The 27,964-nt window shown below is 38.2% G+C and overlaps 1 protein-coding gene across 5 annotated transcripts in view; it reads left to right on the top strand.

The window, feature by feature from the left end:
- Positions 1-27,523, top strand: part of ZMAT4 (zinc finger, matrin-type 4) — a 324,446-nt gene extending 296,923 nt beyond the window's left edge. For 3 of the 5 annotated variants that reach the window (XM_012724990.1, XM_012724989.1, XM_012724991.1), the window contains one exon: positions 25,822-27,523. In XM_012724990.1, coding sequence (XP_012580444.1) covers positions 25,822-25,837 — 16 coding nt within the window. In that variant the 3' untranslated portion in view covers positions 25,838-27,523. The remainder of the gene's footprint in view (positions 1-25,821) is intronic. The other 2 variants (XM_012724992.1, XM_004682264.2) reach the window with 1 other exon arrangement.
- Positions 27,524-27,964: the final 441 nt, after the last annotated feature.

The raw sequence follows: 27,964 nt of genomic DNA, 5'->3' as shown, positions 1-27,964 counted from the left end.
GAACTGACTTGAATCATACAGTGAGCCACAAATAGTGAACAGAGTGGTCCTTCAAATAGCATTCTCATTCCAGGTTTGTTGTGTATTTTCCCTTCTATCTACTCAAATTCCTCAGTTTATATGATATTAAATTTTGGTATTCATCTTGTTGTCTTTGCACTTTGATTCCTACCAGGCTTCACATTTTATTCTGCTATTTGATTATCAGTTGCCTTTTATCAGTCATCTATAATAAGCACATCATTCTCCAAGAACCATGGATTATGAGCCATGAAAATACCATCCTGATTATGTGGAGCTCATTTTTCTCCCCCATTTGCATTTTTAATTTTACCACCATAAAAATATATGCCTCCTTTCTAGTCCGTCATCTATATGTTAGGGCTCATCCTAGATTTTTGGCTAATATGAGAATTAACTAATTATATCTAACTTTGAATCATGACACTTGAGAAGTATTCCACATCTCAGAATTGAAAGGGTTTTCCTTAAAGCTAAATTATGTTCATGCATAGGTTAAATGTTAAACATTGTCATTTATGTTAGAACTTAATGATCAATATTTTAAAGGTTTTATTTTTTTTCTTTGAGTTAATATTTTCTAGACATTCTACTTCATATTAAGAATAGCCAGATCTATGGAGTAACCAGAATCTGGACCTCAGTTCCATATAAATTTATGAGTCATTATGGTCATATCTAGCTCTCATTCTTTATAGTCCTTACCAGAAAATGGGAAATGTGTGCTTTTAGGGTCACAGAAATATCTCAGTCCATTTCATGCTGAGTCGTCAAATACAAATCAAAATCTATAGAGTTAGCTTTCAAAAACAGTGATATTTCAAGCTCAGGACACAGTTAGTTCAAAGCTCTATATACAGCTTCGTTGCCATTATATTTTTTTCACAGATATATCTGTCTATTCCTTATTTAAGTGACCTTTCTTCTAAAGACACCTATCAGGATAACTAACAAATGCACTTTACTTTTTTTTTTCCCTAAAACCATGGCTACTGAATTTATTTCTGCTAAAAAAAAGTTATAATAGCCTTAAATACATATTTCAAACTTATAATTTTATTCCTTGGGTGTTGGGTAACACTCAAACAATAGACTTAGTTTTTTAACATCTCTCAGGCTAAGTAAGATAAACTAATAACTGAGATTTTTTTTGTGGCCAGACAACTTAATCAGTTAAAATTTAGTTGCCCTTGAAAAGTAGAAAGGACACTAAGTCTGTGTCATAAACTGATTTATCTGCATGTTAAAGAGTTTCTTGTTTAAAATCTAGCTTTGGGTCAGTACAATTCCTCAGTGTAACTGAGTATGGAGCTTCATATTTCCTATTGCCTCCATTATGAAAAGATTTGAAACCAATTATAGAGATATTTATTTCTTAGTCTTGAGCCACATGTCATAATTACATTATTGCATATTATATAAGAGTCCTGAAGGAAACAGTGTGCTTCCCATAGAAAAGAGAAACCAGGTCAAAATGTAATCTGAGAGCATGGAAACTTTCATTTTAGCCAGGGAATGTTGTGGCCAACTTCTGTTGTTCCCTTTCAAAATGTAATGAAAAATGGAGCAACTCTCAACACCTATGTCACCACAGTTTATGAAAAAAAAAAAATCAGTGCAAATAAGATATTTACCAGTGCTTTTTATTACCTGTGCACATTGAAGGAGCAGCTTTTATCTCAGATATAACTCTCAAGAAACTCAGTAGCTAAGTAACTTGTTAGTCAGTTGTCTAGAACATGAAAGTGTTATTTCTAAAGCATTTGTTTCTGTGGGTAGAATTTAGTTGATTCATGATCTGGTGTAAGACATATCATGGGGATGTGACATCAGAACATTCATTGTTTGGAGTCAAGAGTAGGGCAGATAATTACTACGTGACCTACTGTGTGCTAAGATTTAAATCAATAGAAAATGACAATAAGTTATAGTTATTGTCCTTAAAGTTCTGCTGTAATTCTTTAAGTGCCTGAACATTCTAGCTTTATGATTCTAGAGGGAGATTCTTGGGTCCTGTGACTATAGAGGTGTACTCATGGTTCACACCGAGAAGCTGTGGATGGAGTTGGGTTAACAAGCTTAACTTTGGCCAGTTGTGCCTCCAAGCATCGTCATGTCATCCGAAATACAAAATTTTGTTGCAGCTTTTAGTACACAATGCAGCCTGGAACCTGAGTTGGGAAGGCAGAAGATAAGCTGGTGAAGATAAGCTCAGGATCCAGGTTCAGGGAAGAGGAAGAGTCACCAAGGATATGCTTGCAGTGTTGCTTATGGGAAGTCAGAAACTTTGACTTCCAACACAAGGCTCAAAACTACTTTCTTTACTCAAAAATATCTATTTTATTTCAAGAGTTATCATTACCTAGGCAGGATAATTTAAATACCAATCAGATATGCCATTGCTATTGAGGGATGAAAATTATATTAAGATTATGTGACATTTGTGATCAAAGAATAGTGATTAGAGGCTTTTATCTATCCAACTTCAATTGAAAATAATTCTAGTTATTCTTTCTCCCTTCGTGCCTTTAACTCTTTTAATGGTTCTAGTAATTTATAGTAAATGATTCATTCCTATAAGGAGCAAGACTAAGTCAGGTTTTCATAACAAGAACTGCTTTATTGTTCTAAAGTAATGTTTTAAAAATATTCATGAAGGTAATTTTCCTTTCAACCTTGAAGTAGGATCTTTTGACTAAAATATCTCATCCTATGCCACAGTGAATACTCAACAATTGAGTTTTTCTTTTTCTCAACTGTTTAATTAGGGTTGAGGCCAACATAGGATTTAAATGATAAAGTCAATGAATATCATGAATTTTATTCCAAAATTTTCTCTGCTTATTGTGAGTAATCTCTTCATTTCTGTGAGAGAAAATGACAGCCTGCAACATTGGGCTCTCTTTTGAGATGATTTTAGGGAACAGCTTTCTTTTAACACAGTGATACCTTTCCCCTCATATATGGCTGCTAGCTAATAGTCATATATTTTTTTCACAGAGGAAAAATAAAATCTATTTTATTCCACATTTTATGGAAGTCCCACGAATAGCACAATGAGATGTGCAAATGCCAGATAAGAGACTCTTAGCTGTGTGAAATTTACAGGGAAGTGGTTACAGTAGAAATGAAAGGGGTCACTGTATTGGAGATGAGAAGGAATGAGGGGACGCTGAGACTAGAAAGGACACACTTGGCCTGTATGAGCCCAAGACTGGGCAAACTTGAAGAACTAATGTCCTTCCATATACTCTAGATATATTAAAAAGACAGGCAAATATATATATATAAATCAATGAGACCAATATTTCCTTCCAAAAATATTTCTTGATTACTTCCCCTCATAGTTTCATCTTTTATGATTTCCTGGATTCTCTACCTTAATATTCACAAAGCAAACATTTCAAATTTTCTGGAACAACTGTAGACATACTGGCCTTGCAACTCACCCATGTTTACCCTTTTGAAAGACAGGTAAGGAATATGTAGCTATCTTATCCATTTTAATCAGAGAACACTGGTAGGTAGTAAATTTTTAGCCTCTGAAAACCTGGAGTAAGAGAGTAGAAAGGACTCTTCTTTCTTCAACCACTGGATGGAAGGCCAGTGGTTCTGTCTGTAGGAAGTCTCACCATTAGCTTCAAAGGGAGAGGCTGAAAGGGACTGCCCGGTGTCCTCCTCCTACCTGAGATTTCACAGGGCAGCTATCTTTAATGAGCCACTGGGTTATAATACATCACATTCTTATCATCTACTATTGTGTATTGGTCTACTCAAGAAAGTTGGAGGTAGAGAGATATATTGTCAGGTCATGAAGACTCACAAAGAATGAAAGATTTTTTTTTTAGACGTTGCCAAGTAAAATTTTTTAAATCTAGTTTAAAATATTTCTTTTTCTTACATATTTTTCACTTTAAAATTATTTTTTCTACTAGTAGTGCTCAAAGAAAATGAATTATGTCTATTACTTTTGGATTTAGACACAAGATGTAGTTATGACTTCCTGGCATGTTCCTTTTTTTGTTGAGCCCTTCTGCTTGGAAATGATTCAGTTCCATTCTGCATACTTACTCTATGTCTAGCTAAATGTGAGATATTACAAAGATGCCAAATCAGCCAATAAAGTGATCCTTACCTTCAAGAAGGCTTGACTTTAATTGAGGAGCCGACATTAAAATGCAAACATAATAAAACACTTAAATACTGCTATATGAGAGTGACTTTATATAGCATCATGAAAGATATTACAAGAAGGGAAAGATTCATGCAGATCTGAATAATGAGAGAAATGTGACAGGGTGAGAGGATACTGGGCTGGGAAACAAGTCTGAATTTAGTTTGGACTGGGCTAAGTTTAACAGGTCATTTTAGGAAGATTCAGGTAGAGATGCCAATGGGTACTTACTTTTATGGGACTTGAATTCAGAAACTAGTTGGAGGTACAGATTTGAGAGTCGTCATCTCATAGGATATTGTTGAGGTGGATGAAATGGGAATAGAGATCATTCAAGGAGAGAATATAGAGGAGAACAACAGGGATAAACATCCACCTGTACACTATGCAAGCATGTAACTATGCACACACACATACACACCTAACCTTGGGATGACAAAGGAAGAGAGAAACCAATGCATTATTTTCATAATGATACATTTTATGTTTATTTTCTAAGTAGGAGAAGAACAGGTCACCTAGTACTTTAGAAACCAAGGAAGCATAACATTTCAGAAGGAAGGTAACACAAATGATTGTAATTAAATACCAGAAAGAATCTGAAAAATCCCAGAGGACTTGTGAACTAGAAAATGTTTTTTTTTATTTTTATTTTTATCAGGGGACTCTTGTTGGAGTTTCATGCCTGTGATGACCATGGTGGTTCCGGTCAGTGTGAAGGGAGGTGTTACCACTGGAAGAGGGTGAATGACTTGCAGTCATGTAGGTGGTAGCAATGAGTGGAGTGGAGTTACAGAGCAGACTAGTAGAAGGGCTTCTGCACGAGAACTCAAAATTAAGTAGCAGAACTCCACTTAAAAATAAATACAATGTGGAATTTCATACAACAGATCTGTTCATTGGAAGTGGCCATGTAACATCAAAATTGCTACCCACTGGGGCCTCCCTGGTGGCACTGGGGTTACAGACAGTGCTGTCAAGCCAATCACTGCCGCATGAGTTTGATCCCCATCATGGCACAGCAGCCTTGCCTGCTGCTCCCTCAGGAATGTATTTCAGTAGATCTGCCTGTTCCACTCCCCATTTTGTCTTTGGTGAATCCTCTCACCCCCTATATCTCTGACCTATACCCCAGCTCTTATATGTATAAATAAATAAATCTTTTAAAAAATGCTACCCACCTGACCCTCCCTGGTGGCACAACGGGTTAAAGCACAGCACAAAGAAGCTAAAGCTTGATCCCTGCCTGCCCCAGTGGAGATCCACATGGTGCGGCAGACCTCTCCTGACCCGCCCGCTGCTCCCCTCAGCAGTGTACTTCGTCAATCTGCCTGTTCTGCTCCCCACTCTGTCTCTGGTGAATCCTCTCACCGTCCACATCTCTGGCCTGCACCCCAGCTCTGTATGAATCAATAAATAAATCTTAAAAAAAAAAATGCTACCCACCCACTGACCTTCTTCCCTTGCCCCTGCTATGAAACCATTTGATCAAGAAACCATTTGATCATCATCTCCAGGTAGCTGTAGGACAACAGAGTAAATGATGTCAGGTCTACTTTTCTCCAGTATGGGGATTATATTAATAGAGCAGGGGGGGGGGAACTTTAGTAAGCTAACTAGTAAGGCCTTCTAGGTATATGGCTTTTGAAGTAATGGTACTTTATCCTAGAGGGAACAATCTGTAGACAGTTGGAAAACAAGTCAGGCAACACTTAAAATGGAGATTTTAGAGTCCGCTTAGAAGGTGAAAGCTAAAATCTGGGGAGTAGATATGTCCTATAAAGTTGACAAATGGGCAGAAAGAGGAGTACCTTGGGCATTGTCTGAGCTAGAGTTCAACAAGATAAACAAAATCACTAAGTGTTCCCATTCCCTCTCGTCTCCCCCACCTCATACAATATAAGCTGTATGTGTATATGTAGCTGAGCTTTGACTTTTAGCAACTGTAACATCCCCTGTGCATTGGATGCTGGAGCTTGAAGTCTAAAGGAAAGATTGTTGGAAAGAGAAGATGGGTATAAAGTGGAGAAGAACAAGGACAAGGTCAAATTTATGAGAACCTGTGAGAATGTACAGAGCCCGTGTTAGTGCTCACCACCTTCAGTTTCAATGAAGGGAGAATTCTGAGTGTGGTAGAACCCGGGAATTAGGAGTGTGAGGTGCAAAAGTGCTGACCTGTCAGGTATAAAAAAAAAACAAAGACAGGGGAAGTGACCTCTAGGAGACATCTTTCAGTCTAGTAAGGTTATTAACAAGTTACAAAACTATCATATTATACTAATACGGCTGCTAAATAATGATATAAGGTTGAATAGGTAAACGCCAAATGAAAGATCAAAACATTACTTTTTGAGCCATTTTGTGTCTCTGAAAAAAATTAAATCTAAGATCTAGTAACTTCAGAAGTTCTCAATTTTCTTGGGAAGATGAACTTGTTATATTGATGAGTAATATTCAGAATCTCTTCATTTTAGAGTCATACAAAAAGTATAAAGGAAATATCTCTTTTTAAAATAAACTATATGTCTTTAATTAAAATATTCTAAACTCACATGTGCAAGACAACACATACCTAAGAGTTAATTGTATCCAGGATACTAAAAAATTTAAATACTACTTGGAAAATCCATGGTTTCATCTATATACTAAGATTAACTTGAGGGTAAAAATACACTGATTTATTTTCTCATTGATGAGTAAAGGAAGAAAACATTTTCTGCTGGTGCTATGTCTTAGGGATTTATTGCTGAACTTTCATGGATGACAGAGCATCTGTGGTTGGAAGTATTATTATTTTTGTAATTTGTTCAGAAAAACGAGTTATAATGCAGTGTCCAATTTTCCTTGGTGAAATGGTCTATTTTGCTTTCAATAAATACATTTAAAGTTTGACAGGGTTATAGAAGATTATTGCAATGAAAATAGCTTAGTCACTTTGTGAATGGGTAGAACTGGAGGCTTATTAGGTGGCACAAATGTTGGCAGTGACAGGAAGGTATCTACCGAAATTGGCACAGGACAAGAATTAGTTGGAGAGTGAGACAGACTTCAGGGGACAAAATGTATTAAACTTAAAACAAATCTCGAGTCTTTGCCCAGTCCCCAGATCTCCTCTGCAGGTTTTGGGGAAGAATCACACAAGTTTGGCCACAAAGAATCTTATGGGAATCATTCCTGGGTGCTGTATTCTTTTCTACCAGTATACTCTCCTGGAGAGATGTAATCCAATATAATGTCCCATGCAATATGTGTATGTCCAAATATACATGCAAATGTATTCTCTATACATACACACATATATAGAAGCTTCCATCAACTCCAACCCCGACCTTTCCCTGAAATTCCATATTCTCTACTTACATGTTCAGCAACCATCTCAAACAAATATGGTTAAAATGGTAACCTTGATTTCCCTCTATGACCTACTCCATCCCCAGTCTCACCAATCTCTAAATGATTTGCTCATGGCAAAAGTCTGGAACGAAACCTTGATTCTTTTCTGGTAGCCCCACACATAATTTATCAGTAAATTTTGCAACTCTACTTTTATAGATCTTAAATCTGCATCTTTTGATCTCCATTATTAATACTCTGACCCAAGCCTCAGTGTCTTCTTTCCTGGATTCCTTGCAACAGCCTCCTAACTTGATCCCTGAGGGCGCATTCACTTTTTTATAAGCCATTCCTCACACAGTAGCCAGAGTAAGTTTTCAAATGTGTACCCAAATCTTACTTTCCTGTACCGAAAATTTACTGACTGTTTCTCATTGTACTCCTCCCACTGGCTTACTGAGGCCCAAGTGACCTGACCTTTGCCCACTTTCTGTGTCAGCTCAGATCCTTCTCTCCCTGCACTTTCTGCTCTGGGTGTCTTGGCTGAACTTCATTCTGATTTTCAAAGAGCCAACTGTTTTTCTCCTTTACCTTGTGTTTCCAACAGTTACTGGAATGTCGTCATGATGTGTTTTTCCATCAATCATTGCATACTAGCTCCTACTTGTCAACCAATTTTCAGATTACTATCTCCTAAGTATTCTCTGCCTCACAATCTATTTTAATCTTCTACTTAGCACTTACACCCCCTTCTGATATTTCTATTTGTCTGTACATATACCTACCCATCCATGCACTAGCTGATACAATAGAAGTTTTAGAAGAGCAGGGATTTTTCTGGGTGGTGTTCACTGTTTCCCCAGCACTAGAAAGTATGTACTGCATTTAACATTAAAGACAATCAGAGATAGATAATTTTAATATAAGATGGGAAATACCTCATTGGGAAAAAGAGTGCTAAGAGAGAAAGAGAACTTATTCTATAGGTAGTGGAGTCACATTGAAATGATTATAAAAACAAACAGAAATAAGACCTATGATACTAATGAGGTTGACTTGTTAAAGAGGTGTGAATATCTAAACTTGGAGGATGATTGTAAAATTAGATAGAGTAGGTTTCAGTAACAGTACAAGTTAGAAAAAAGGGATAGGTGAAAGTGAGCTGTATCAGGTAACTCCAGACTTCTAACTCAAGAATTGGATGGATAGTGGTGGAAGCATGACCTGATAGAAGGAGGAAAAGGTACAGTCCTCACCTGACAGAAGGAGGAAAAGCTGATTTGGCAGAAACATAAAAACTGTGCGTTCAATTTTATTCATGTTAAATTCAAGATGTCTATAAAATATTTCGAAAGATTTATCAGCAAAAATGGATATAAGAGTTGGAAGTACAGTTCTGGGACTCTTTCATAGAGGCAGTAGTTAAAATGAACACTAGTCCTATTGAGTAAAATAAAAATATAGAGAGTGAGAATAGAGGCAAATGAGAATGAAACCCTGGAAAAGAGCAAAACTTAATTGTGGGTGAAAAAAGGTATTTTATGAAGGAGATTAAAAAAAGGTGTATTTATAGAGGTAGGAGAATTTGTAGGTAATGTCTCAGAACACAAGGAAGATTTTTAAGTAGGAGTGAAATCTGGTAAGAGCATGTCTGAAAACTACCTAACTAGTGTAGAAATGGACTTCTTTGAGGACTTTAAGAAAGACAGTTTATGGAGTAGTTGGGAGAGAGGATAGATTGAGATGTGTGAGTGGTGCATGAGGTGAGCAAAGGAATAAAAGGATAAAGAGTATCTGTGGGTAAATTTGCATAGAATGTGAGAGATTCCAGAGAAGATGAGAGACAGAACTTAAGGCTTAAAGGAGCTGCTGTTCTGAGGTACCCACACTCACACTGAAGGAAGAATGGAAGGGATCATATTTATAATACTGGAGAAGAGGAGGCTGGGGAAGTTTGTGCTGCATGAGACCAATCTTATCAATGAAATAGGAATGTTTCTCATCTATTTTGAAAAGCAAGGTAAGGGGGCTGGAAGAGAAACCACAATAGACATGAAGAACATGAATGCTAAAATTAGAGCTTCTAGTTGTCATCCAATTTACTATTTGTAAATAGTAAAATAGCTTGATCTGTCCTGGTTTCAGATTCCTTGTCTTTAAAATGTGGAACCATGGGTATATAAGATTCAATTAAGATCATTCCATACCATTTACCATAAAGTTAAGCACAGTGTTTAGCCTGGATCATTGTTCAAGAATGTAGAGAATATCTAAGATTTTCAGTAAGTACTGGTGAATGATATTGATGATCCAACTAAGTTGGATTGGGAAGTGTGGTATAAGACAGAATGACATGTTACACATAGATTTTCACTTGATTTCAATGTTTGTAATTACTGAAGTCTTTCAGATGAAATCTGTAAGGGCAGAAGTTTGTATGAATTTATTCAATGGTATATTCCCAGAAGCTAGCTTACTTTTAGGTAATTTTTGTTTGTTTTAAAAGACAGTGATGAATTGGTAATTTTCAAAAGTAAGATGTTGATGGTAATCGTGAAGTTGATGGTTTGATTGAGATTGTAATAAAGCCTGCTCTATCATTGACCTTTACCAATTATAAAAGTCTGACAAATAATATTTAAGGATGATCTTACTTTACATTATGTGAGGTTCGTAACTATAAGATATTTTAGGGAACCTATACTGAATGGTAGTGACTTTGATATATACACATGGATATATATACACATATATAAACACATATATACATTCATATACACACACATATAAATTATGTATATCCCTAAGGAGGCTGTTAGTAAAATTCTTATTAATTTCCCTCACTGTTAATATTTCTCATCTGAAAACTGATGTTAACAAGAGCTATAGTATTAGATATAATGATTAAAAAAGTATTTAAAATATCTGGTTTCCTTCTTGGGACAGAATGAATTACCAGGGAGTAATTGTTTCCTTTCTTCTAGCTGACACATTCATATATAAAGTAGAACACATTCATATATAAAGTATAAAATAGAAAAAAATTGTTGTATTTCAGAGGTCCTAAATTCTCATGCCACGCATAGCACTCATTATCTATGAAACCTTAGGCAGTTCACTTTTTATCATCCATAAAATATAGGATCATAACTTTCCTATTTTTCCAATGGGATGACTGTGAGGATCAAATGGTGCCAGGTATGAAATGCTGCATGAATGTAAGGTACCATTATTTTGGTCCTCAAAGTTACCTATGACTCATGCAGACATTCTCATTCTGGAATGAGAGAGTCAACCATGATTTTTGAACTTTTTTTTTTAGCATTCCCTAAGTCCTGTTAATTCCTATTAATTTCAAAATATCAGAATGTTTAGCTTCCTTCTGTATTAACTGTCTAGGCACAGACTGGCTTGCAGTCACCAAAGTCATGACTGGTGCTGAATGTCTAGCTTTTAAAATGGCAGCTAACTTCTTCCAAAGCTAAATTCTTGAGAAATTCAAGAGAAAGAACTAGACAGAAGACATATAAGTTGTGCAATCAAGCCTTCAAAATCACACATATTTCACTCTTCCTTTTTTCTTTGTTGGAATTAAGTCAAAAGGGGTGATGTGATGAAGATGAGGCTCCTCCTCTGGGAAGTGTGAAAGAGTTTGTGGACCTGCCTTCAAGCTACCACACTTCTTTATAGTCAAAGTCAAAGAATAATCCCTGCACCCCCTGGGTGCCTGTTGGTGACCCTTTTAGTATGGGAAAAATCCTCTTCCTTTCATAGGATCAAACCAACCTGCTTGCTCATGTTTTCACAATAAAGATCTATGTATGTGTACATCTATGTTCTGATGCAGGTAACTGTCTCCTTTAATATGTAATATCTCTGGCAAGACCAAACCCAGTGTTTGGCACAAGTAAGAGTTTAGAAAATGTCAGCTCAATTGATTGAAAATCCCTGAGACTAATCATTTATTCACTCTTTTTCAGAGGACAGGATTGAGTAAGTAGAAGAGGAAAAGGATGTGAGAATGTGGAGTGTAGAGACAGGATGAGGGCAGGGGGGCAGGTAGAATCAGAATGGAGAGGTAGGCCCTGAAGGCACAGGTTTACACGTGCACACTTTCACGGAGGGTGAGGCCGGAGGCCCTGAAGTCCCAGGGACCTCTCCAGCCCAGCAGGGACTTGACTGATGGCAAGATGACCTAAAGAAGGAGAGCAATACTGGGGAAATTTCTCAGACCCTACAAAAGAGCTTCCCCAGACTGGAGTTGGTAAGAGAGACTGAGAAAATAAGTGGATTCCACAAGAGTAAGAGAGGGTTATTATGAGGAACCTTACCAAGTAGATTTTAATTTTGGGGAGATACTAAGCAGTAATTCGCCTCAGATATTTAAAATACATCAGATGCCACCACAACCCTGTCTGCAGAGTCCAGTACTGTTTATTGAGCAGCGACCATGTGTCAGACGTTAGTATTTGGTGCATATGTTTAGTAGCTTTCAGTCCTCACAAACACTGCATGTAAAATTTTATTATTTTTCTTTTATAGGAGATTAGTGTTCTGGGAGGTCATGTTCCCTGTTCAAAGTCACAGTGAGCAAAGAGAGAAACTGGAATTTGCATCCAAGTTTTAAAACTTTATTATACTACTTCTTAAAATGAGAAATTGCAAATTCAATACATAATGGATTAACTACCACTTTTTAAAATAGCATCTCCCTGAATTAAGACTAGGATGCACCTAGTCTACCTCATTTCATTCAAAGTACCTTAGTCTTGGAAGCAGGGTTTTTACTGCAGTAACATTTAAGTGGTGTTGATGATTTTCTTTTAGGGTCTCCTCTGCAAATTATGCCCTTCTCACCCAGATATAAGGCTGTATGTTCCCCAACAACAGACATTACCCACTGTCTTCAAACATCTGGGCAATCCCCAATGCTCCTTCTTTTGTATAGGACTATTAACAACATAACACTAAAATAGTCAAACATACAAAAATTCAAATTTTCAAACACTTGACAACTATACTTTTAATTGAATGACAATAGGACCACTTAGATCTTCCTTATGACCTTCATCTATTAGATTTTGCTCATTATTATAAGTCGCTGAAGAAAACATGTCCTCTTCCTCCCTTATGTTTACTATGACCTTCGATTATTATCCCTGTCTCTAGGCTTATGTGTCATTCATTTGTACTTGACTTAAATCAGTAAACTGCACTCATTCATTCTTGCAGCACAAATGTATTGAGCATCCACTATGTGCTGTGCACTTTCTTAGTTGATGATAAACCATTTTGAGTTGTGGGCCAATGCTGTGCTTAGTTTTATGGATGTGGATAAGGATGTTAAGATGACATCACTATAACAAATGCATTATAAAAGGTTTTCAAGTCTAATGCAGTGGAGACATGAATAGCTCTAATGTTAACAGTGCTATTATTTAGTTGTGCTATATATGTGTGTGTGTGTGTGTGTGTGTGTGTGTGTGTGTACATTATAGAGGAATATTGTAGAGGAATAACATGTCAGATGAAAAGCAGACTTTACCAGATGGTCACTGTGTTAGTCTAGACCAGGTCCTCTGAGATGCAATTGCCAAAGGAGGATTAATAATTTACTAAGGGGAAGCAATGGAGAGTGAAAATTTAAAGTGACCCAGGAGAAACAGAACTGTCAGACCATATATCAGACCCCAAGGGAACGAGAGGAGGGAGGAAATTCAGGTGGTAATGTCCTAGACTTGTGGGTGGTCCAAGAAAGGATGGCCTTGGAGATGGGGCCAAAATTGACTTCAGAAGAAATCGCTGCCTCTCAGTAAAATATGTGCCTTCACATCTCAGCTGCCCCTAGTCATGGCCTGACAGAAGCCCAGAGAAGATTCAGCTCTGGACAGTTGGACCCTCATTGAATTGACACTGTCCCTGGAGGTCTAGGTCTGGGAAGACTGTTCAGAGACTATCGTGATCAGCAAGAGGCCAGTGTTCCAGGCTGAAAGGGCAACTGAAACATAGGATTTGTTTTAATGGGGAGTCTTTTTAAGGAGAACTAACCCCAAAACTGAGAAATAATACCAGACATGTTCAATAACTAAATCTGAGTCTGGGGAGACACCTGTGTAACAGAGGCAATGAGTAGACAGTGGAGCATGTTAAGTCAGAAAGGGGCCTCCTCAGGTATTTTTTTTTTTCCTTCAGATGTAATGAAAACAAGGAGAGGAGTTGGAACAGCTAATGTTCTGAACTCTTAACACTAACAGTGAAATGCAGAAGCTCAGATGAGTGTTTGAGAAATAGAATTTGACCCCAATTGTGTTTGGAGAGAGTTTGATTCCCAGATGTCTGTTTAGGCACCAGTCAGTAGAGTCTGTCCCAAGCTAACGTCTCCAGGAAGAGATATTCATTTGAGAAAAAACAAGTTTTGGGCAATGTGGCGTTTTAGGTCTGTCTGTACTGTTTGAGCCAGAACTCAACAGATGATTCACAGCTAGATATGTGAACTGGGGAGTTGTGAGCCTTTCTTCCTCAGGAGACATTTTACTAACCCTTGCAAAGCCAGGCAACTGCCTTGAATCTTATAAAGGGAGGGTATTACTAAACAGGTCTCTTCTGTTTCTGTATCTCTTTTGACCTTTGTCTACTTAGCAGAAGTTGGTAAAGAGAAAGCAGTCATAGATGAATGTCATGACCAGGAGATTATGAGATAAGTCAATGAGTTTCTCACCTAACAGAAAAGCCACTCTGTCAGTGCCAAACCTGTCCTTGTCTTTTTTTTTTTTTTTTTTTGAGAATACATCTTTGTATTCTGTCAGCAGACAAAGGAGGGAATCTGTAGACACTGGTCAAGAGCATTTTTATCTCCAGACAACAAATGATGGGAGGGTGAGTGGGAGAATGGATGGATGGATGGATAGATGGGTGGGTGGGTAGATGGATGGGTGGGTGGGTGGGTAGATGGATGGATGAATGGATGGAAGGAAAAATACTGTCTTCCTTGACTCAGCCAAGCAGAAGTTATCTATTAAAGTCATCAGAATATGTAATGAAGCAACATTCATTGATTCCAAACTTCATCTCAGTTATTTAAGTTTTGAGATGTTAATTCAGGCAACATAAACATTTCTATCCAAAGTTGTATGCAGCAATCACACAGTTTTGGATAAAGGAAAAGTGAAAGAAAATTCATGATTTTCTGGAGAATTTGAGGGGGATCACAATAACATTTTTAAAGCCCCTGTCTGTCCCAGGGAATATGTTAAGTACTTTATATTATTTCTCATACTCTTTTTTTTTCTCTTCCTCCCCCACTCCTCTCTCTCCTACTTCTTTGTTTTCTTTTAATCCACTAAATCCCTGTTCATCCACTTCTTGATTCAGAACACCACGATGACTTTCCATCTTGTTCACTATAGACCCTCTACACACCTATAGCTTCTTACGTCCAGGTATCTTTGGTCCTTCCTGCTTCTCAGTCCTCTTCCTTTCTCCTCCTCGAAACCTCAGGATCATCCTGACCTGAGAGGTTTTGCATTTGATGCTCCTTGATCTCTCCTTAGTCAACTTGCAATCCCTTGGCACATACAAATGGGGACTTCCCTGACCAGCATCTATAAAATGGTAACTATTATTCCCACATCTTCCATTTCTCCTGTCCTGTTCTACTTTTCTTCATAGTCATATCACTTTCTAATGTACTTTGTAATTTACTAATTTTTATTCATGGTCAGTCTCCCCATGTTAGATAAAAGGTGTAGATTTTGCCACTTTGAGTACCTGCTATATTCTTCGCACATTGAAACAGTGCCTGGCTCAAAAGGTGTAAATGTTCATTCAGAAGTGAGGTTTCTGGACTGAGAAAGCTGATTAACATTCCCTAAGTTATTTAATTAGTAAATGGCAAAGTTTCAATTCAAATCCAGACCTGTCTGGCCTCAAGATCCAAATCCCTTTCACCACACTCATTTCCTTCCTTTCCAAATAGCCAGTTCAATACTGTCAGCTCATCAGGGAGCTACTTCTGTCTAGGGGGTTGCCACTTTGAATTTTGTTCAGGGAGTCTGATCACAAAAAAATCTGTGTGAGATTCCAAGAACGAAAAGAAATTACCCGGTGGTGGCTTTGCATGCTCACAAGAGTTAAATGCCCGGTGCTGTATGAGCTCACCAGAACCTCCCTCCCGACACTGGGCCACATGGCATGCACCCAGACAGGGAACACGGGTGACACATGTGAGCCACCCAGGGTTCCGTTCAGATTGCACACACAGATGTCTAATTGGAGTTTGCTGTTTATTCACATAAGCTGCTTCACTGTTCAAAATGGGAGCTAATCAAAATATTGCAAATGATGCTCCTTGAGAATTGTCACTCCTTATCATGATTGCATTTCCATATACTTTTTACGTTAGCTGGTGTGTATTCTGCATTAAATATTTTTAAAAATTACACCTTACTCAGACCAGCCTCTGGTGACAAGACGTATCTGAATCTGTTCAGAGTATCTGGCAGGAGCAGCTTTGAATTCTGTCTTGATGCAGCTTTCTGTGTTGCACATAACCTATATTTCTGTAGTGATGGCCAGGAGCAGAACACTTGCTGCAGCCGTGGAGAAACAGGCTCCTCTTCTCCCTTCCCTTCCTTGTCTGTCATCAGGGAGTAAAGGTCACTGCCTGGAAGCAGATAATTATGCTGCCTCAGGAATTGGTGCTTCCCTCTAAGGACCACTGGAACATAATTCATTTCTTCGGTTTCTTCTCAAGTATTAACAAAGTCAACAGAAAAAGGATTTTCTTCCCCACCAGGACGTGCCAGTCCTGGATGAGAGCAGTCGACATGAATTTTAATCAGTGTCTGTTTTTCAGCCTGAATTTTCCATACATAATCAATTTCCTTTTGTCTATTAATTTAAAGCAAGTATAGATGGGGCTTAAGAATTGATGGGTCTTGAAGTCTAGGAGACCATTTGGACACGTTGAGAGCTAAGTTAGGGTGTGTTTCTCATGGACCCCAGGCATCTATGTGGTATGGGAAAGGAGGATTTTTGTTCTCTTTAAACTGATTCTATCGATGGTTCTGGAAATAAGTCTTGAATGCTGTAAATTTATTTACACAAAAAGGAATCCAATTTTCTCTTTTTTTTTCCCAGCAACGAATGTCTATACATGGTGAGATGCACGTGGGTTCTCCTCACTTTGGCCTTCCTTTTTATTGTATCTTGGGGTTTTGCTTTGCTTTGTCAGATACTCTACCTCTCTTACCATTTGGAGGTGTATGGAGGTTGATATGCAAAGAACAGGTCTACTTAGATGACTCCTGATGTTGATCCTGATGTTTGATTGCATCAAAGGGGCCCTCAGGGAAGATACTTCATGGATACATGGATTGTTTTGTTTTGTTTCCTTTACTAGACATTAGGGAGGGGTATCGGCATTTCAGAGTACTTTTGGGAACAAAGCAAATGATTCTTCGGTGGTTTTTCTCCTGCTTGATGTTCATAATAGCATTTTCCCTCCCATTTACTATTTACATTGCTTTGGAAGGGTTGTAACAAACTGCATGACTTAAACCACTGAAGTGTGTTCTATCACGGGGAGCACTGTTGCAGTTCTCTTCCCTACTTTCCAATCATTTATTGGTTTGTGGTGGCCAAACTCCAATCTTCACATGGTGTTTACCCTGGTCACATTCCTCTATGTTTCAATGTCCCCTTTCTATGAAGACATAGGTCATGTTGGAGTAGAGGGCCACCCAACTGTAGTCTGACCTCACTTAGCTAATCCCATCTGCAGTGACTTTCCAAATCATTTCACATTTCAAGGTTCTAGGAATTGGAAAGCCTACATAAAATTTGGGGGTAGAAGACAGAATTCATTTCATAACTCCAAACATTATTTATCTATTGTTTAAGAAACTGCATCTAAACTTACTAACTTAAAACAACATTTATTATCACACAGTTCCTGTTGTTGGAGAATCCGAATTGGCTCACCGGGACTCTCCAGCTCTGAGTTTCTCATAAGGCTTTAATCAATACTGTACTAGAAATGAACTGATGTCCAGTGTCACTCAAATGACCATGATAGGACTTGCTCCCTCTGAATTGTTGCAATGAGAGTTTCAGTTCCTTGAAAATTACTGGCCATAGGTCTCTCTGGGCATGGACATGTCACAATATATAGTTCATGAGCTGAACAAAGCAGCAAGAGGAAGTGTGGGGATAGGATGGAAATCCCCTTCCTTTATGTTTTGCATGTTAATAACAAAGCACCAGCTCTGGCCTACTCTCAAGGGGCGGATCACCGGGACTTGGATACCAGGGTGCAGGGATCTTCATAAGCCATTTTATCTGCCCTCTTAGTCATGCTTCTTTTTCATGAAAGCAAACTGCATGTTTTCACCCAGTAATTACACTTGGCTTACGTCCTGCCTCTAAAGTTTCTGGGTTCTCCTGGCATCTTTTCATTCTGCACTATGTGTGTTCCTTTCCATTCAGTGACAATGTTTTTTGCTAATATTATTTTCTCTTGGGACCTCTGAATATTATTGGTGTTCACTGCTTTAGAAAAAACTCACACTCACAAATCTTTGTTTTCTCTAACTGTGGAGATTACCAAGACAATGCCCTTCTACTTCTTAGTGGCCTTACCTTGTGGGTCCCTCCAGAAGACGGGAGGCACACCCTCATCCTCTTTAAAGGTCCCTTTGTAGGACAACACCAGTCTGAACTTGGGATCTTTTTGAAGTCTCCACCAAGGGTTATGCAGCCTCATTCAGTTTTATCTCAAGACCACATTTTCCTAACAGTCATTTCTGGAAGCCATTTCCTGGATGCCATTTCTTAATTTTAACATTTCTTGCTGTCCAAAGAGACTGAGAATTTCCAAAATCATCAAGCTTTCATTCCCTTTTGTTTAACAGTAAGAGAAAGCCAGATGGCTCCCTCAAGACTTTGTCTGAACAGCGCAGATCATCAAGTCATTAGTGCTGATCAAGTTGAGGTGGAAATGTATTTCACCAGCCTGTGTACATGAAACCCTCCCTGTTCACCTCTGTTCTTCCCTCCCCGCCCTTTGCTGTTCTTCACTGCCGAAATGTAGCCAACATTTTCAGTATCTCCCAGGCAGACCAACATCTTATTTTCAAGATTCAAGTCTTTGAACACTTGGAGTTCATAGTGCTAGAGATTCATCATATAAGCAAATCACTAATAATGCTATAGTTAGTTAATATAATATCCCAGCTACATGATCTTAATTAAAATGCATAAAATAGCCTTTAAGGAGTAGTCAAGTCTTATTATCATGTAAAGTTATAATTTGCATTTGAATAGCTTTACCATAAAATTTACAATTTACAAAAGGCTTTCATTAACCCATATATTCCTCACAAAAGTCCTATATAACAGATGTCCTATCCCCGATTTAGAGATAAGGGACTGGAGAGAGGTAAGCTATTTTCTGTTGATTAAATGATTGAGGTGGTGTCAGGGGACTTCAGCCCACACCAGCACATCTCATTCTGCATCCGGAATATCCTACTAGGGCAGTATGGAGGGTAGAGATTTTAGAGTGGGGAATCAGGCTGGAAATTTACAGGCTGTTCCTACATGTGATTGAATTGACTCCAGTCATTGTATTTGCCTGCCATCGATGCTGTAGGCACAGCTGCCTGGGCAGAAAGGGCTTTGTTTTGGTCTGCACCAGGGTTCCCTGGCTGATGTCTCTCCACATCATCTCTCCCAGAGGCTAACCCTGAGCTCACACTCACTTTCTCACCCTCTCCCTTGGCCTATCAGCACGTTTATATGATAGAGTTTGGCTCTGTTTGCAAAAAATGCTGACAGCTTTCTGTACTTGGACATCTGCTGAAAGTTTTGTCTGTGATTGTGATTGGTGCTGGTTAGGAAATAAACTCTGAGCCTGAAGGGGGAATAAAAAGCCAGTATAGAATCCGTTCTCTCTGTGGATTTGTCATTTAAGAGTTTGTGATAATTTAGATGGGGTTGATGAGAACTACGGAATCTGAAATTGAATGACTTCATGGATTGAGTCTATCTGTTACAGTGGCCTTGGTCAGGGCACAGTTTTCAGCGTGTTGGAGGTGGAAGGGTTCTAGAGAATACTTCAGTCTATTTCTCCATTGACTAGATGAGGACTTCAAGGTTTAGGAAGATGAAGTGACACTGGGAATGTAATCATTCCATAGAGGCCTGGATGCTAATTTAGTACTTTTTTGAGTTCACTTTTTGTCACCTAATGTTTTAGGGGGTTGACAATAGCAAAATAATTGACAAATATCTTGTTATTTGAAATTTGTTATTTGTAAAAAAAATTGTAAAGGGCCCTCCCTGGTGGTGCAACAGGTTAAAGCACAGAACTACGAAGCTAGCCCAGGCACTGCAGCATGAGTTTGATCCCCAGCCAAGGAGCTGATCCACACGGCGCATCAGACCTCTCCTGTCTCTCCCACTGCTCCCCTCAGCAATATACTTTGTCAGTCTGCCTGCTCCCCACTCTGTCTCTGGTGAGTCTTCTCACACTCCACACCTCTGGCCTGTACCCCAGTTCTATCTGCATAAATAAACAAATCTTACAAAATAATTTGTATAAGGAAAATGGCATTATGATATTAGTCCTACTCTTAGTACCAGCAGACCAACCTGGATACCAGATCCATCCAGATGCCCCATGGTTCATACACTGGCACAAACACCATGTCCTCCTTCAGCTTCTGCCTCCTTCTCCACCCTAGCCTGGCATGTCATCTTGAAAGACAGGTTTCATCTCTTCCCACCATATTTCCCAATTTCCTTTTCAACAATATCCCTCATACTATGTTTATTTTTAGTCGTTGTCATTTCAGTCCCCTGTTCTTCCCTTCTCTCTGCCCTCACCAGGGACTCCAGTGCATGTTTCTGCCAATTCTTTCCTTTGTTCCTACTATTCTACTTCACCATCTTTCAGATTCTCTCTGCCCACTGTCTATTTGGGGGAGTGGCTCCCCACATTTGCAATTGCTAGACAAGTCATAGTGGGAATCAACAGGTATTTCTGGCCCCGATCCAGACTGTTAGAAGACATATGATCCAGGATAGTTGCACATGAGCTGGCGTGAAAAATGATATCAAGAGTCTAGACATTTGTCCCTCTCCTGCTCCCTCAGCTCATTCACTAATATGGTTAAGAGGTAATTCACACATTATTTGAATATAATAATCAGTCTATCAAATTTTATAATATTTACTCCTTTTTATTTAAGGAGACATCTAATGGATTTTACATGGCTCTCAACTTTTTTTTATAGCACTCTGATTTACATTTCAAAACATATCTGATTTCATATTTGATGACTGTAGTCTTAACACTGTCCAGTTGAACATCACCTTGGGATGATGGAAATATACTGTAGGCAACTCTATATATGCACAACATTGGAGGAATGGAGTCCCTGAAATAAGAGGCTTAGGATGTGTGAGGGTGCATGCTTTAGGACTGCTGAGTGTAGCTGGTTGTGTCAGGAACCCCACTGAACTCTCTTCTGTAAAATGGACCATGGATTTCCCTACATGCTCCCTGGGGTCCCTTCTGCTTCTAACGTTTCATTATTTTGTGATTTTATGATAAATGTTTTGCAAAGAAAATGAATACAGTAAACAAGATTATAAAGAGAATATTTGCTTTCTTGAAGGAATAAATTGTTCAAAAGTACCTCAATAACATTCATTTGCATATAAACAATGAGCATTCCATATAAGCAGAGGAGCCTTGTTTTTTCTTAGTTGTTTTGGTAAATTAATTACAAATGGTTCTTGTCAGCTTTCATAGTCTGTATGTATTAGGAAACAACAGAGCAACATTCATTTTAAATATTCTATACTTTTGAATACTCATAATTTCTTGAATGTCACAGTATAAGATTTTTCTCTAAATTATCCTGAATTTTCTTAAATTATTTCTTGACTCATGGGCGTTATAGATGGGAGTGTCTTTCTAAAAGGATTTGAAATAACTCATCGTGTGTTACCCAGGTGTCATAGATAACAACTGAATTCAATGTCATCTCCTCCTGTGTTGGGGCAACCCAACAAATCTTGGAGAACCCAACAAATGTGCAACAGCCTATTGGGATCCCCCGTCCTGCCTGCAATTTAATTCCAAATATTTTGTGGGTCTTTTTTTTTTTTTTTTTTTGCATCTTTCCTCCCCAGTAACTCAAGTGTTTCTCCTCCCTCCGCCATGTCAGTCAAACTATATAGCTATATTAGTTGCACTAATAAAAAGCACTTTGCAAGTATTTACTTGTTTAGACAAATATGAAAGATCCAGGCGTGACACAGAGATAATTCCCAACCCAGAATAAAGCTGTCATTTTGGTTCTAACCCCTCCACCTCATCCCCCACTCCTAGAGTCTTCTTTCTTCCCCAACCCTTCTTTCCCCTGCTATTCACCCTTCTCAGTAGCAAAGTACATAGCATCTCTTGTCTTAAACACAGCAAGCAGCTTCCTGATCCCTTCCTGTACTTCCTGCATTTCTTGTACTTCTGTCCTTCACTCTCAAGTGGCTGCTCAAGATACTTTGCTGAATACATTTTGTTAGGTAAGTTCAAGAAAGGATATCTTGAGAAATTTCTTCCAAAGGAGGAATGTGAGGAGCCGAGAAAGGGGACTGGCTGAGTTCCCAGGCAGAAAGAAGAGTCTGTGCAAGCTGAAGACACCTGTGATAACTTAGCATGTCCAGAAAGCTCAGGCAAATCTCTGAGATTGTAGCTGAGAGTAACTATGGGGAGTGACTGATAAAATGATGGGACTGGAGGAGAAGGCAAAGGTCACAGCACGGAGGACCTTCAAGTGTTCTATGACAATGTTTTGATTTTCTCTAGTCGGTGATGATAACCTAGTGCACAGGACAGCCCCAGTGATAAAGCAGCAAAACTTGCAAAGATGCAGATAAAAATCTGTTGTAAGATCTAGGGCCTGGACTAGCTGTGTATGGGGATGGCAGAGGAAATGACATAGTTAAGAGTGAGATAGGAAATAAGATTTGAGATTGATTAATTAGAGGGTAAGGGGAAAAAAGCAACAACCCTAGAAAAACACTTGAGCTTCTACCTTATTTGTTTGGGAATTCAAACAAAGAAAAATAGAAATTAAGAGACCTTTAGTTTCGGATGTATAACTTAATTTCATTTATCCTTGTGCTATCTTAATAAATTGAGCAAAGATAACATGTCCTTGGTATCCATGAAAGAGTCAGAGCACGTTCAGAGTTGTGACTATTTAGCAGCATGCTAAATGTCTGGGACAAACTCCTCATGTAACAAATTCTGGCCATATTATTTTACATAAGCATTGCTTTGCAATTCTATTTTTTATGTCACTGTAACTCGCCACCTGGCTATCAGATACAAGGCTTGACAATGACGGAGGATGTTCTGCTTTGTTTTTTAAATTGGATTATCAAATCATTATAATTCAGGGTGGAATAAATGAACCATTTAATTTTTCTTTAGTTGTTGCCTTCAAGTACACTTGGTCAAACTCTTCTCTCTAGCCCTTTACCCTTGATAATATCTCAGGTGGACAGTATACACGTGCGATGTATATCATTTGCAATAGTGACAAGTCTAATTTCACCAAGTTTAATTTCCTTTTTGATATGCAAAAGTCCTTCCCAGACTACATAAGACCTTCCTTTCATGCCCAGTCTAGAGCATCCCTTCCCTGGACCTCCTGGTTGAGAATGGGGGAATGGTGAGCAATAGAGCAAAGCTGTTTTTCTTAGTTGATCCTACAGGTGTGATTCTCATTTGACTGGTGCATGGAATGCGAGGCCCTTTCTGCAGGCCACTGTGCCTCACTGCACAGGCAGGGACTGGTGTGTACTTTTCTGACATGGAATCTTTTCATTTTGGAAGGCAACGGGAGGAGCCATTTCCCATCATTCTCCATTTTTCTAACTGCATTACAAACTCATAAACCCAAGAAAGTCCCTAGTAACCTTAGTCACAATTTTTTTTTTTTCGTTTTAGACAGCAAAACGAGGTCAGGTTGTTATCATTTTTATGATGTTAGTCATCAAAAATAAAGTGATTTCTGAGTGTGATTGGTATGTATACTAAGAATTTGAAATCGTCCCTTCAAGTCAAATCAAATTTATGACTCTCTGAGAACAAAGACCATCCCACACCATAAATGGAAACTATGTAATGTATTCTTTCTCCCTATGACTTTCTTCAATATTCTATTTAAAGAAATTTCTGAAAATACATGAATTATGCAGCTTATCTCTCAGATAAAAAGGAATTTTCTTTTTGGATTGGATGGCTGCATATTTATTAATAGAAGTAAAATTTTCCATGTTCTTTTGTATCAAATGAGATGCTGACTAAAATATGAAAGCACCTTTCCAGCAATAATAACAGTAACGGATGAATAATTATAAAAGCTATATGGAATCAAAAGGCATTTTAATTTGTCATTACTTTTGTGGGTTCAGAAAAGATCTGACTAATTATTCTGACTGTAAAAAGGAAGAGTGTGATATTTTTTCTCATTATGGGATTAAGTTCTTAATAGTACACTTTTACTATAAGTTGGGCGGGCGGTTTTCTTTTCTACTTTGCTCTAACAATGTAATCATGACTAAAGGCTGTTTCACTGCAGCGTGTTTCGTCATCTTATTACATGGCGATGTTGTACTTCAAACTCAATTTAAAAGGTATTCATCTTTGCAGTTATAAAAATTACATTATACTTGTTTGCTCAGTGAAAACTCCCAATCATTCTGTCTCATTAATTCATGAAGATGACAAAGACTGTAGAATTTCCATAGGTCATGAGCGGACCTTGGCAAACACAGAAAACAGCAAACTAGAAGATGATTCTCTTTTAATGACAACTGTTAAAACAATGGCTATGCCTACCAGAGTGATCCCAAGGCCAAATTCCAAAGCTATTTAAGAAAATGCATGTAGCGTCCCTGTTAGCTTTGTCTGCATTATACCATCAATATTTCAAATCCCTACCCAGATTCTAGACTATTCTGTGTTAGCACTTTTACTTAAAAAGTAAACTTTCAGGCTAGGCTATGTTTCTCTAGTTGGTGATAGAGTTTTCCTTTGTCTCTTGTGAATTTTATCTACCATATTTCCACTAAGACATTTAGACCTTGGGTGATGAGGGATAGAAACAGCTACACAAGTATTTTAACCTACTCCAAGATTAACAATCAACTGTTAGAAGATGCTGCTTTGACAGCTTTATTGAGTCAGAAGATATCACCAATAGCGTGAGAGAAATCCCCTCAGATGTCCACAGGTAATTTTGCCTTCTGATTCTGATCTTTCATAGGATTCAGTTGTTTATCCTTGTGCCATTAACTTAGCCAAATTGAGCCTCAAGTTTCTCACATTTAGAAAGAGGAAAAAATGCCATATTCAAGATGGTTTGGGGCTTAAATTACAATAGAAAACAAATTAATTCTTATGTAGGTATGTGTTAAATGATAGTGTCTTCTTACCATAAAGGAAAACAAAACTAAAGCACTTTAAAAGGTATTGCTATGGTGGCCCTCCCTGATGGCACAAGGGGTTAAAGCACAGCACTAAGAAGCTAAAGCCACTTCAGCATGAGTTCGATCCCCGCCCCAAAGGTGACCCACATGACACTACAGACCTCTCCTGCCTACCCGCTGCTCCCCTTAGCAGTGTACTATATTGATCTGCCTGTTCGGCCCCCCACTCTGTCTCTGGTGAGTACTCTCACCACCCCTGAAACTCTGGCCTGTACCCCAGTTCTGTATGCATAAATAAACAAATATTTTTAAAAATTATTGTTATGCTTTAAAACAATGCTTTTTGAGAATAAAACCAGAAGCAGTTTTTCTTACTTAAGAGATCAAATGTTGAATGAATTGAGAATAAGTTTGTAATAATTTGGAATCTAAAGCCATGAAGTCATTCTTCTCTCCCCATAAGATGACATTATAAGTAGTTATAACTAAAACTTAAAGATGGATATATGCAATAACCCTTAAGTAAGAATCAGTTGATTATTTTCATTTCAAGAATCTGAAATTAGTATCTGAAATGACAGTGTAATGGTATAGATTTTCCTCTGCCTTTATGCAGATGCATTGATAATTGAGTTATGTACACAGATTATTTTGAAGTCAAAAGATTCACCATATAAACTGAGATTTATTTTAATTTCATGGCTAATGTGATGTGGGGCTGGAAAGGGGAGAGAGAGATATACATAATTATGAAGGAAGGTAAGACTCTGTTTCCTTCTGTTTTATAGCCTGAAGAATAAGTAGTGAAAACATCAATCAAGAGATGTGAAAAAATGTCAGGATTTCTCTGCCGCGGAGAATTGCTTATCAACCACCAGAGGAGGATTCTTTCTTGAACAATGAACATTTCTTATGAGGATTCACGATTAACATGTGACTAATCTTAGCTTTGGAAAATGAATGAGCTTTCTTTCTTTCTTTTTGATTTTATGGTAAGTTATGATATTTGGATGGATTTTTAAAATTCTTTCCTGATCATATATTTAGCACAAGTTCTAAATTATAATCCTGTAGCAAACAGTGGGAGCATCATTCAAATTTAAAGACAATGGAAAAACCTTAATTTCCCATTCATTCTAGATTTCTTCTACATAGTTTATTCTATGAAATCCTTGGTGATTGTGATATAAACCACCTTTCTCCAGGTTATTTTTCATCATATAGAACATGATTGGTGGCAACATCCATAGAACAAAGCAGATCTCTATTAGTAGAAGATATATAATGGACACAAATGCCAAAACTTCTCATTTCGCCATTTAAATGTGAACCAGGTTTGCTATCTGAACCATCAGAAAGAAGAAAGTAAAATAAAGGGAGAATCCTCATTCGTTTTTTCTAATCATTCAAAGAACAGTTTCTCAAGGTTAAGCCAAGTCCTCATTGCAAGCTGCCAAAATAATAGCTTAGGAAAAGAATTAGTTTGCCTGCATGATGATCCTCTTAGGCAAAAACGTCTTAACAGCAGTTGACCTTGATGAAATGTTTTCCCAAAAGAAGAGGGATGAATCCCAGAACAAGGTGGAGGAAATGAATATTTCTTATGAAGTTGACCTGAATGGTGGACTTTCTTGTTCGGCACTGACGATTTGGAAAGAAAGGAGCAAATTCTGAAGAAATGATAGTCTCAGATAAAGTGAGGTTCCTTATTACCTATTCTTGACTGAAATCTTCTTGCTAGTCAAGATTCAATCACTTTGGAACAAACAACTGGCCAGTATGACAGACCCGAAAACTTACTGATGGAGAATGTCTGAGTGTAAATGGTAAAACTCTCTCTGGGCTTCATTCTTCTCCATTGTGACTGGGTGTGGTGTCGTGCAGGCTGCCTACAAAGCCAGACATTTAACTCCTATTCATGATGCTTTGCGTGTCCAGCTGGCCTCTGCCTGCGTTGCCCTTTGACCATTGTGACCACAGGCAATTCATCTCCTGGCGTCAGGATCTGAACGTCTGTTGTTTATCCGCAGAGAACTGCGGTGGTTACAACTCAGTAAGCAATAAATGAAGCAACTTAGAAATGCACAATGTTGTTATTAAGGTGTTTGAAATGTGACTCCATTCCCTTGGGGAGGACCCACTCAGAAGAGACCAGGGATGCCTGTCTCCTGTGCCTGCAGAGGGAAGGAGTCACCAGCCACAGGCTGTCCTCGGGAGGGGGGGTGTTGGATGGGAAGCAACCTGTTTTGCTGTTTTGGAAAGCACACTAGAGAGCTACAGACCTCCAATGATGACTTTTGTCTGAATGTGTAAAATAAGGCTTTATTTGTCAATTCTGCTGTATAATAAGCACTGTCCAAGTAAAAGAAAAGAAAAAAAAAGCCTTTGTTTCTACTTGTGTTTAGTGAGTCAAGTCATGTTCTCAAATATCTCTTAAACAACCTGACACAGACAAGTCTATGAGTAGAGATGCCATTTCCTTTACAGAAAGCCCATGGCCTACCCTTATTTAAAGATAAAATTAAAGGTAAAATAATTAGATAAATACAAAGATATTTCAGAATTCTTGATTTAAGTACCACTGCTGCTTGGCCAACTTTCAAGTGAATACCCTGCCAGAGGGTTTTCTTATTTTTTTTCAATTTTCTTTTTTTCATTTGTGCCTATTGAGACAAGGGAAATTATCAGTCCAGTGGAGGTGCCAGCTTTGAACTTTAAGCAATAAGGGTCTGTGATTATGCTTCAACTTGGGAAAGTAGAAACACCCCTATTTAGGAAGCTGGCTGTTTGGTGGTAGTGGTGTGTTTGGTGTGAATATGTTTATTTAATTAGGTTCTATTTTACTGTTCAATTTTCATCAACAGTTGAGAGTGAGATGGAAAGTAAGTATTTTCAAAAAAAGCCAAATTAATTTTGGTGGAAGAGAAGAGA

The sequence above is a fragment of the Condylura cristata genome, unplaced genomic scaffold, assembly GCF_000260355.1.
Source record: "Condylura cristata isolate star-nosed mole 26May11 unplaced genomic scaffold, ConCri1.0 scaffold00014, whole genome shotgun sequence".
NCBI lineage: Eukaryota > Metazoa > Chordata > Mammalia > Eulipotyphla > Talpidae > Condylura > Condylura cristata.
Note: the sequence above shows the minus strand (reverse complement) of the source record. Positions and strands in the feature narration are given on the sequence as shown.